A 12,679-nucleotide genomic window follows, 5' to 3' on the forward strand; every position below is an offset into this window, starting at 1 on the left:
AAAGGGCGGGAAAGTGGAGTTGAGGCAAAAATCAGATCAGCCATGATCTCATTAAATGGCGGAGCAGGGTCGAGGGGCCGAATGGCCTACTCCTGCTCCTATCTCTTATGGAAGTTATTATCCAGGAAACCTTCAGCCTAACGCAGTGACTCCAGCCGCCCCTCAAGCTCCGAAACCCTCAGCTTGAGCTTGAGCAACTGGAGGCATTTCCTGCACATGTGGGCCTCCAGGACACATGAAGTGTCCTCAAATTTCCACATGGCGCAGGAATTGCAGGCAATGGGTCTCAGCTGCCCATCCATTATATTTAGTAACCTTTTTTTCTAAACTCCCTGTAGATACTCGATAATTGTGAATTTACGTACCCTGATTAATCTACCCTTTTATTCCAGGTCTCCCAGAGCTCCTCCTCTCTGCTCACGGTGATGTCACTCTCTCTGTTCTTAGTGACTGGAGCTCCTCTCCTGGTGCTCAGCGCCATTTTATAGATAATTAATTTGTAGTCTGTTTTGCTTATAATATGATGGCCTTTGTATAGGTGGATGTGTTGTACTTACCTATCACTTCCAGCGGAAAGCCGGAGGGGGAGTAAAAATGGGTAATGCCCCTATAGGATGATGCCAAACCCATTTTCCATCTTTGTTGTCATGTTTCAAGATCTTTTGACCATTTTTCTTGAAGATTTTTCTGGAAAATGTTACCTTTTAAAGCATATTATATTCACGCAAGTTTTTTTTGAAAAGGCTCTGAGACAACATAGTCAAGACGCTAATGATGAGATGCCGGTGATGGACTGGGGTTGACAATTGTAAACAATTTTACAGCACCAAGTTATAGTCCAGCAATTTTATTTGAAATTCACAAGCTTTCGGAGGCTTCCTCCTTCCTCAGGTGAATGTGGAAATGAAATCCTCGAACCCTTCGCATTTATAAATCACAGAACAATACTTGGTGATTACAGACAGTGTTTTCAACTGCCCGTTGCCAAGGCAATCAGTGTGCAGACAGACAGGTGTTACCTACAGATCCCCTGAATATACAAACCTAATGAATAGTGATGTTGCTAATGAATAGTGATGTTGCCCTGTAGACTAAATAATAGCAATTTGTTTGTTTTGGCAATCAAATATCATTTCACATCCATTGTGTTGAATAGTCTCTGATCCTTTCTCTGACTGTGAACAGGAGAAGATATAACACAGAGAAATAGGCAGTCAGTCAGATTTTTGAAATAGAATGCTGTGTGGCATTCAGGGCCAGAAAAGATTTGAGAGAGGCTAGAATGCAGGAGAGCAATCAGGAGTTATTCTGTTCAAGCCACGCAAGATGACTCACTGATCTGCGGAAACGTAGTTTTAGGTTTTTTTGTATTACGCAAAAAACTAATTGTATTGATTAAAATAAATGTATCCGATCATAACTGCTGTTCTATTTGTTAACATGCTGGAGATATTGCAGTTTAATGACTAATATCTGGCCTCACCAAGTGTTTGCTTGGTCTGCCTTTGGAGCGATTGAACAAGCACACATTTGAAAGGCAAGAACATCTAATTCAGATTACAAGGGGTTACTGTTGTTAAACCCTGGGTTACACTTATATAGTTAGATATTGGACTGTTTGGGAACACCCTGAAACATGAAGATACTCAATACTTACAAGAGTGATCAGCACCTCTGTACCCAAGAGAATAGTTAAGCCAAAACCCAAACTTGTAACACCTGCCCTTCTCGGTTCCACCAACTGATGAGTGGGATGAGGACAGAAAATCCCATACTTCATCTTCTCCCTTTTCCCCCTTCCCTCATAAAGTGACTTTAGCTTTATGGCTAAACCAAGAAATCTGCTGAATTGAGTCACTCACCTGACGAAGGAGATAATCTCCGAAAGCTTGTGATTTTCAAATAAAACTGTTGGACTATAACCTGGCGTTGTAAGATTCCTTACATTTGTCCACCCCAGTCCATCACCGGCATCTCCACATCATGGCTCTTTTTTTAAGTATCAGGTGGGCAAGCCAAAACACCTGACTCAAGGCCTGCGAGTCCAACCATGTGATACAGCTTCCTGTGTAAAGACATTATGCAGACTGACGAGCTGAAGTTTAGGTCTAAGAGCCAAGTATGATTTCAAAAACAAATTTATTTTTTTAAGTTCATATAGAGTAGTTATAATCTATGTATCGACTGGTTTGGTTGCAGTAGTGAACTTTAGGTAGTTTGGGCAGCTGAGAAGTAGATAAGTTTTTTCTCAGTTTCTCTGCAGCACTGGCTGAGGAGCTGGGAGAGTGTAATTACAACGTGACAATTTTACATACTTGGTTTGCAAAGAACTTGAGAAATAAATGTAAGTTACTAAAATGCTGCTACTTATGATATTTGTGAATTTTTCTCTTTCCCTAAACTCTTATTCATAGGGGCAAAACTGCAATACTGACAGATAACAGAATTCGAACCATGAATGAGGTGATATCAGGAATGCGAATCATCAAAATGTATGCATGGGAAAAGCCCTTTTCAAATTTGATTACTCAAATTAGAAAGTAAGTTTTTAACAATATATTTTCTGATTAAAATTGCCATTTAAAGTTAGCTGTGCTCATTCGGTAAATACTAATTGCTGGTCTGAGTCATTTTATATGAAAGTTATTTATGAAAAGCAACTCTTGGGTAACTACTCTCCTTATAGCTGTAGGACTGTTGGTTTTAGAATTAATATTCTAGGAAATAAAATTTGTGTTCCTGAATTTTACACACAAAATGTATTATATATACAACGTCTGTGTGACATATCTATTACAGATATTGGATTTTGTTAATCTTAAAAAGCTGGGCTACGTTTCAGGACAATAGTAACCATTAGCCCATTCTCATGCTAGTTTCTGGAGCTCTCAAAAATGATGCAGGATGATGGGAGTATTGAATCCCAAGTTAATTAGCCCCCTGACTTCAGATCTGAACTGTTTTAAGTTAAAGAGTATATAACAGAAACATACTGTCCTCTCAGAAGATATTCTGTTTGACGGTGCTTTTCAGCCTTTCAGCGAATCACATCTTGTTGGAAATAGTTTTTTTTTAAAGTCTCTTTCCCTCCCCCTCTTCCCAAGCTCAGATTAACATCTCTTTTCGCTGGCAGCCTTAGGAAGGACAACACCCAGGCTTACCTTCCAAGGAACAGGGAGTTTCCATTATATATTAATACAAAGGAAGGGAGATTCCATTGCTTTTGTCAGTCTGTTTTTAGTATAATTTGCGCTTATTTTTTTTTCTTCAACTCAATCCATGATTTGAATCTGGTCTCAATTGAAAGAGCAAGAAAAGAGCTATTTTATCAACCTTTTTAATGAGAACTAGCATCCTTCAAATTAAATGCAGAACAATTCTGTATCAATATAAATCACTGTTCAATATTTTACGATACCAAGAACTTTTATCAGAACATTTCATGGGGACAATTTCCATTTTGTTTGCTGGAGTTGAAGGTTTGAGATCTCATTGAATGGCGGAGCAAGCTCGAAGGGCCAAATGGCCTACTCCTGCTCCTATCTTTTATGTTCTTATGTTGGCAAAATTACACAAGAACATACCAATTTTAGCTGTTGGTGCTCGGGAAGTTCTGCCAAAACTTCCACTGCCCTATATACCCCGCTCTGCAAAAAGTCTAGTTTTGCATTGGGGTCATGGATTTCCCAATGGGACCCCCTTTATTTCTATGTTTTAAAGAGGAGGAAAATGAGTATATGGAAGAGGCTAGATAGAATGGAGTTGGTGAGTCATCACAGAAGATGTTTGTTTCCCACACATAGATACCCATGCAGCAGAGTTTACAGACCAAGAATATCTTATTAAACATCTCTATATATCAGTGCCTCAGAGGTTGCTCTAGAGGCTATTGGGGAGATATGTCAACCGCTGGCTGAAGACATGGGGCCCACTTCCATCAGAAAGCATCGTCTGTACCAATCAGTCACTGTTGCCATGAATATCTTTGCAACTGGATCCTTCCAGGCAGCATCTGATGTCCTTTGCTACATTAGTTGGGCAGCAGCTCACTATTGACCACTGATGCTGACTTCAGGTGGGCCACGCAGTTCAGTTCCTTAGTTGAACAAGATAAACAGAGTGAGCTATCCAATTCTACAGACTGGCAGGGTTTCTGCAGGTGCAAGGAGCAATTGATGGAATACATGTGGAACGCAAAGCCTCCTCAGTTTCATGAATAGGAATTGCCTTTCATTTGATTAATGTGCAGCTAGCATGTAATGCCAGTCACCTTATCCTGCATGTTGATGTCCAATACCCGGGAGGCTGTCATGATGCTTTCATCATACACCAATCCACCGTATCAGCCGTTATGACTCAAAGCCTTGTATCAGGATGGTTGGTTGATCAGGGCTACCCCCTGCAGTCACAGCTTATGCAGGCTTCCGCAGATGGAGGGGGAGAACATATATAATGAGGCCCAGCGTATTACAAGTGTGATAGAGCAAAGTATAGACATTTTGAAGTCTTGTTTCAAGTTCCTGGATAAACCTGATGGAGCCCTGCAACACAGCCTATCCATTGTCTCCAGAATCATTGTAGATTGTTGTGTATTACATAGCATTGTGATGAGGGAAGACTTGCTGCTTCCAGAAGCTGAGGAGGAGGATGATGATGAAGATGGTGGGGAAGGACCTCTATCCCCACAGCATAAGAAGGGTGCACAGGAAGGAGATGATTTAGAACATGAGATCCAGCAGCCAGAGAAAGGAAGACACAATTTACAACCCCGTGCTTTCACACAAAATAGAGTCTCTTCACAATTGTCTGTTCTCCCCCACCCCTACCTTCACAAAGTCCTTCACTGTCAAAGAACTCTGCCTGTTTCCTTCATGAGGAAGAAGTCTCTATTTCCCATGCCATCAACCAACTCCAATAAGTTGCAAGCATATGCAGAAATTAACTCAACTCTATGGTCAAGCTGTATTTGCAGAACAACATTCACCAAAAGGTGCTAACAAATCTTTATACCCTTTCTGTAACTACTTCATACCACTATGTCTGTCCGTTATGCCAGCTAACTTACTTGCTTTAGCTCCTAATCTATTGCTGTGAGTGAGATGAGGTTGAGCAGTGGGTAGCTCAGAAGGCTCCCCTGGACCGTGAGGAGCAGCTATCCCAAAGGGACCACCTACAGGCAGCTTTTCTCTTGCAGTATCAAGGGGTACCAGGATTATGACAAGCTCCCTCGTGCAGGCAGTGGGGGGCCACTTAATCAGACTCATTTTTAACCTCTGGACAGGCAGCTTCATCTAAGCCCACTCCTTGCAGGACACGGTCTGAGATGCCACTGGTTGGTGTCATTTCTAGATTGCATAGTCCCACTCGGGTTTTGGAAGCCTGTGCAAGTGTCCTGTTCAGGCTGATCCTCAGTGCATCTTTTGGATTATTTTTGGCTTCCAATTCAGAAGCCAATAATATTCTTAGCTGCTCCAACCTTGATCCACAGAAATCTCCTGGACTGTCGCTGTCTTTCTTTCAAGAGTGTCCAGCAAGCACTGAGAAACCTACTGCAATATGTTGCTGATGCTTCTAGTGGACTCCTCCCATTTCTCCATCATCTCATATTCATGAAACTGTTTGCACATGACTTCTGTACTCTTGAATCATTGGTCTTTTGAAGACTGAGACCCTGAGCGCCTCTGCCTAAAGCACTTGTTTCTCTACCCTCCATGGAGGAACGGTGTTCTCCCAGGTAAACATGCTCACTGGTGCTCAGCTCTTCGCCCAGTGAAAACACTCTGACTCACTAACGAGTGGGTGTCTCTGAGCTGCTGTTGGAGTAGGTGAGATGCCAAGACTGATTTTGTGAGGCTGTGGCAGCTCTGGATCTGGAAGTGCCCAGGTGCTGATTGGAGTGACCGGCCTCTTCTTCCAAGGCACCTTCTATATGTGAACACAGAAGAGCTCGTTTAGCTGTGCACCTAGTAACGTTTCCCCTTGAAGTTGCCACCTTGCCTCCAACGTCACCATCTCCCACAGCTTCTCCTGTCTGCCTATTATCTGCAGATCTTGCTCTTTGTGCAGATTCGGGACATTTTAGTATTGTTGTTCCTCCCCCAGTTGCTTTAGAATGAAGGCTTCCTCCTGTGCTTGTAACCATTTGGCCCATCGAGCCCTTGCAAGCTCTTTGTAAGAGCAATCCAGTTAGTCCCTCTTTCCCTGCACATTTTTTCCTTTCAAGCATTTATCCAATTCCTTTTTGAAAGCCATGATTGAATCTGCATCCACCACCCTTTCAGGCAGTGCATTTCAGGTCATAACTACTCGCTGTGTAAAAAAGTTTTTCCTCAAGTCATTGTGAGTTTAATTTGAGTTTAATGGGCAATTAATGTGCAAATCCTGCAAGTTCTTAAAAATAACGGGGAGGACAAGAGTGGGAAGCAAACGGTGGAGCAGCATAAATCAACCAGCAAGTTCTGGAGATTCGCAACTCAAGGCGAATCTCTTCATCCCCTGAACTTGCTGGCCGATTTACACATTGATAACGGCATGTCGTTAACATACCGTTATTTTTCCAGCAAAATTTGGCCCATTATAAAACATGTTTATAGCATCATGTGAATACATGTTGTATAAAGATAGTTTATCATCAATGTACATTTGTACAACGAGCTGAATCCTTGCTGCATATCCATTTTGATTAAAACCTAAATGTTTTCTCTGGTTATACATGACCTATTCCTTTGCACAGAGAGAGAGCACAATGTTAAAGGAATGTGAGTGGCATGGATACTTCTTTTCACCGATATGAGCGCATGCATCCCATGACGATGAGACGTCCCTTTAAGTCCACTGTCCTTCAAGACTAGCAGAACCCTTTCTGGCAGGCAATGTGAGCTCAGGGTGGTTGAGGGATAACATGGTGCCTCATCTATTTCCAGAGGTTACCCTTCGCATCAGTTAGTTTCCCTGACACCCAGGTGATGACACAGAAAATGCATGAGGGGAAGGAGGTGAGTGAAGCCTCAATCATTGCTACAGAATATGGATTGGGAACAGTGCCTTGACAACAACAACATCAACATGCATTTATATAGTGCTTTTAACATGAACCGCCCCAAGGCACTTCACAGGAGCGTTATGAGACAAAATGTGACACCGAGCCATATAAGGAAATTTTAGGACAGGTAACCAAAAGAAAGTCAAATAGGTAGGTTTTAAGTAGCATCTTAAAGAAAGAGAGAGAGATATGAGGCAGAGAGGTTTAGGAAGGGAATTCTGGTGCTTGGGGACAGACAGCTGAAGGCACGGCTACCAATGGTGGGGCAAAGGAAATCGCAGATGCACAAGAGGCCAGAATTGGAGCAGCGCGGAGTTCTTGGATGGTTGTAGGGCTGAAGGAGGGGCGAAGCCATGGAGGGATTTGAAAACAAGGATGCAAATTTTTAATTTGAGTTGTTGCTGGACTAGGGAACTAATGTAAGTCAGCGAGCACAGGGGTGATGGGAGAATGAAAATTGGTGCACGTTAGAATACGGGCTGCAGAGTTTTGGATGAACTCAAGTTTACGGAGGGTGGCGGCCAGCCAGGAGAGCATTGGAATAGTCAAGTCTGAAGGTAACAAAGACATGGATGAGCTGAGGTGGGATGTGACTATATTCGAGGTGGAAGTAGGTGGTCATGGTGAACATAGAAAGGTTACAGCACGGAAGGAGGCCATTTGGCCCGTTGGGCCCATGCTGGCTCTTTGTAAGAGTGATTCAGTTAGCCCTGTTCCCCCGCTCTTTCCCCGTAGCCCTTCAGTTTTTTTCCCTTCAAGTATTTATCCAATTCCTTTTTGAAAGCCGGGATTGAATCTGCATCCACCACCCTTTCAGGCAGCGCATTCCAGATCATAACTACTCGCTACGTAAAAAAGTTTTTCCTCATGTCCCCTTTGGTTCTTTCGCCAATCATCTTAAATCTATGTCCTCTGGTTCTCGATCCTTCTGCCAATGGGAACGGTTTCTCTTTATTTACTTTTATGTAAACCCTTCATGATTTTGAACACTTCTATCAAATCTCCTCTTAACGTTCTCTGCTCTAAGGAGAACAACCCCAGCTTCTCCAGTCGATCCACGTAACTGAGATCCTTGATCCCTGGAACCATTCTAGTAAATCTTTTCTGCACGCTCTCTCAGGCCTTCACATCCTTCCTAGTGCGGTGCCCAGAATTGGACACAATACTCCAGCTGTGGCCAAATCAGTGTTTTATAAAGGTTCAACACAACTTCCTTGCTTTTTGTACTTTATGCCTCTATAGATAAAGCCCAGGATCCCGTGTGCTTTTTTAACCGCTTTCTCAATCTGTCCTGCCACCTTCAAAGATTTGTGCACATCCACCCCCAGATCTGTCTGTTCCTGCACCCCCTTTAGTTTACATAAGAACATAAGAAATAGGAGCAGGAGTAGGCCAATCGGCCCCTCGAGCCTGCTGCGCCATTCAATAAGATCATGGCTGATCTGATCCTAACCTCAAATCTAAATTTATGTCCAATTTCCTGCCCGCTCTCTGTAACCCCTAATTCCCTTTACTTCTAGGAAACTGTCTATTTCTGTTTTAAATTTATTTAATGATGTAGCTTCCACAGCTTCCTGGGGCAGCAAATTCCACAGACCTACTACCCTCTGAGTGAAGAAGTTTCTCCTCATCTCAGTTTTGAAAGAGCAGCCCCTTGTTCTAACATTATGCCCCCTAGTTCTAGTTTCACCCATCCTTGGGAACATCCTCACTGCATCCACCCGATCAAGCCCCTTCACAATCTTATATGTTTCAATAAGATCGCCTCTCATTCTTCTGAACTCCAATGAGTAGAGTCCCAATCTACTCAACCTCTCCTCATATGTCCATCCCCTCATCCCCGGGATTAACCGAGTGAACCTTCTTTGTACTGCCTCGAGAGCAAGTATGTCTTTTCTTAAGTATGGAGACCAAAACTGTATGCGGTATTCCAGGTGCGGTCTCACCAATACCTTATATAACTGCAGCAATACCTCCCTGTTTTTATATTCTATCCCCCTAGCGATAAAAGCCAACATTCCGTTGGCCTTCTTGATCACCTGCTGCACCTGCAAACTAACCTTTTGATTTTCTTGCACTAGGACCCCCAGATCCCTTTGTACTGCAGTACTTTCCAGTTTCTCGCATTAAGATAATAACTTGCTCTCTGATTTTTCCTGCCAAAGTGCATAACCTCACATTTTCCAATATTGTATTGCATCTGCCAAATCTCCGCCCACTCACCCAGCCTGTCTATATCCCCTTGTAGGTTTTTTATGTCCTCCTCACTCTCTACTTTCCCTCCCATCTTTGTATCATCTGCAAACTTTGATATGTTACACTCGGTCCCCTCCTCCAAATCGTTAATATAGATTGTAAAGAGTTGGGGACCCAGCACCGACCCCTGCGGAACACCACTGGCGACAGGTTGCCAGTCCGAGAATGTACCATTTATCCCAACTCTCTGCTTCCTGTTAGATAACCAATCCTCCACCCATGCCAGAATATTACCCCCAATCCAGTGATTCTTTAACTTGAGCAATAATCTTTTGTGTGGCATCTTGTCGAATGCCTTCTGGAAGTCTAAATACACTACGTCCACTGGTTCCCCTTTATCCACCCTGTACGTTATATCCTCAAAGAACTCAAGCAAATTTGTCAGACATGACTTCCCCTTTGTAAAGCCATGCTGACTTTGTCCTATTAAATTATGTTTATCCAAATGTTCTGCTACTGTCTCCTTAATAATAGACTCCAAAATTTTACCCACCACAGATGTTAGGCTAACTGGTCTATAATTTCCAGCCTTCTGCCTACTACCCTTGTTAAATAAGGGTGTTACATTGGCAGTTTTCCAATCTGCTGGGACCTTTGCCGAGTCCAGAGAATTTTGGAAAATTATTACCAAAGCATCCACAATCCCTACTGCCACTTCCCTCAAGACCCTAGGATGTAAGCCATCAGGTCCAGGGGATTTATCCGCCTTGAGTCCCATTAATTTACTGAGCACCAATTCCTTAGTGATTTTAATCGTATTTAGCTCCTCACCCCCCAGAGCCCCCTGTTTGTCCAGTGTTGGGATATTCTTAGTGTCCTCTACCGTAAAGACTGAAACAAAATATTTGTTCAGCATTTTTGCCATCTCCATGTTTCCCACCATTAATTTCCCGGTCTCATCCTCTAAGGGACCTACGTTTGCCTTAGCCACCCTTTTTCTTTTTATATAACTATAGAAACTCTTGCTATCTGTTTTTATATTTTTTGCTAATTTATTTTCATAATCTATCTTCCCTTTCTTAATCAATCCTTTAGTTACTTTTTGCTGTCTTTTGAAGACTTCCCAATCGTCTATCCTCCCACTAAGTTTGGCTACCTTATATGTCCTTGTTTTTAGTCGGATACTATCCTTAATTTCTTTACTTAGCCACGGATGGCTGTCATTTCTTTTACACCCTTTTTTCCTCAGTGGAATATATTTGTTTTGAAAGTTGTAAAATAACTCCTTAAATGAACACCACTGTTCATGTACCATCTTACCCTTTAATCTATTTTCCCAGTCCACTTTAATCAATTCCGCTCTCATACCATCATAGTCTCCTTTATTCAAGCTCAGTACGCTTGTTTGAGAACCAACCTTCTCACCCTCTAATTGGATATGGAATGTAACCATGTTATGGTCACTCATTCCAAGGGGATCCTTAACTAGGACATTATTAATTAATCCTGGCTCATTACGCAGGACCAGGTCCAAGGTTGCTTTCCCCCTTGTTGGTTCAGTTACATACTGCTCAAGAAATCCATCCCTAATACACTCAATAAACTCTTCCTCAAGGCTACCCTGCCCAATTCGATTTGTCCAGTTAATATGATAGTTAAAATCCCCCATAATTATAGCTGTTCCCTTATTACATTGCCTCTCCGCATTCTTCCTGCCAAAATGTATCACTTCGCACTTCTCTGCGTTAAATTTCATTTGCCATGTGTTCACCCATTCCACCAGCCTGTCTATGTCCTCTTGACATCTATTACGATCCTCCTCACTGTTTACTACACTTCCAAGTTTTGTGTCATCTGCAAATTTTGAAATTGTGCCCTGTACACCCAAGTCCATATATATCAAAAAAAGCAATGGTCCTAGTACCAACCCCTGGGGAACACCACTATATACCTTGCTCCAGTACGAAAAACAATGTTTCATCACTATCATCTGTTTCCTGTCACTTTTGTGACAGGAAACAGAGAGTATCCAGTTTCATATCCATGCTGCCACTGCCCCTTTTATTCCATGGGCTTCAATTTTGCTGACAAGCCTATTATATGGCTCTTTATCAAACGCCTTTTCAAAGTCCATACACACAACATCAATTGCATTGCCCTCATAGAAACATAGAAAATAGGAGCAAGAGTAGGCCATTCGGCCCTTCGGGCCTGCTCCGCCATTCAAAATGATTGTGATTGATCGTCTAACTCAGGACCCTGTTCCCACTTTTTCCCCCATATCCCTTGATCCCTTTAGCATTAAGAAATATATCTATCTCCTTCTTGAATGCATCTAATGACTTGGCCTCCACTGCCTCCTGTAGTAGAGAATTCCACAGGTTCACCATCCTCTGAGTGAAGAAATTTCTCCTCATCTCGGTTCTAAATGGCATACCCCGTATCCTGAGACTGTGACCCCTGGTTATGGACTCCCCAGCCATCGGGAACATCCTCCCTGCATCTAGTCTGTTTAGTCCTGTCAGAATTTTATATTTCAATGAGATCACCTCTCATTCTTCTAAACTCTAGTGAATATAGGCCTAGTCGACCTAATCTCTCCTCATACATCAGTCCTGCCATCCCAGGAATCAGTCTGGTAAACCTTCGTTGCACTCTCTCCATGGCAAGGATATCCTTCCTCAGATAAGGAAATCAAAACAGCACACAATACTCCAGATGTGGTCTCACCAAGGCCCAGAATAACTGCAGTAAGACATCCCTGCTCCTGTGCTCAAATCCTCTTGCAATGAAGGCCAACATACCATTCGCCTTCCTCACTGCTTGCTGCACCTGAATGCTCGCTTTCATCGACTGGTGTACAAGGACACCCAGGTCTCGTTGCACCTCCCCTTTTCCCAGTCTGTCACCATTCAGATAATAATCTGCCTTTCTGTTTTTACAACCAAAGTGGATAACCTCACATTTATCCACATTATATTGCATCTGCCATGTTCTTGCCCACTCATCCAACTTGTCTAAATCACATTGGAGCCTCTTTGCATCCTCCTCGCAGCTCGCATTCCACCCCAGCTTTGCGTCGTCAGCAAACTTGGAAATGTTACATTTAGTTCCATCATCCGAATCATTGATATATATTATGAATAGCTGGGGCCCAAGCACTGATCCCTGCGGTACCCCACTGGTCACAGCTGCCACCCAGAAAAAGACCCTACCCTACTCTCTGTTCCTGTCTGTCAACCAATTCTCAATCCATGCCAGTATATTCCCCCCCAATCCCATGTGCTTTAATTTTGCACACTAACCTCTTGTGTGGGACCTTATCAAAAGTCTTCTGCAAATCCAAATACACCACATTCACTGGTTCTCCCCTATCTATTCTGCTAGTTACATGCTCAAAAAACTCCAGCAGATTTGTTAAGCATAATTTCCCTTTCATAA

The 12,679-nt window shown here is 42.7% G+C and overlaps 1 protein-coding gene across 3 annotated transcripts in view; it reads left to right on the forward strand.

Moving 5' to 3' along the window:
• The window catches only part of abcc4 (ATP binding cassette subfamily C member 4 (PEL blood group)), a 376,726-nt gene that overhangs the window by 92,196 nt on the left and 271,851 nt on the right, over positions 1 to 12,679 (forward strand). For all 3 annotated transcript variants that reach the window (XM_067986483.1, XM_067986484.1, XM_067986485.1), the window contains one exon: positions 2,415 to 2,540. In XM_067986483.1, the coding sequence (XP_067842584.1) occupies positions 2,415 to 2,540 (126 nt within the window). The remainder of the gene's footprint in view (positions 1 to 2,414; positions 2,541 to 12,679) is intronic.

This window comes from Heptranchias perlo, chromosome 6, assembly GCF_035084215.1.
Source record: "Heptranchias perlo isolate sHepPer1 chromosome 6, sHepPer1.hap1, whole genome shotgun sequence".
Classification (NCBI taxonomy): domain Eukaryota; kingdom Metazoa; phylum Chordata; class Chondrichthyes; order Hexanchiformes; family Hexanchidae; genus Heptranchias; species Heptranchias perlo.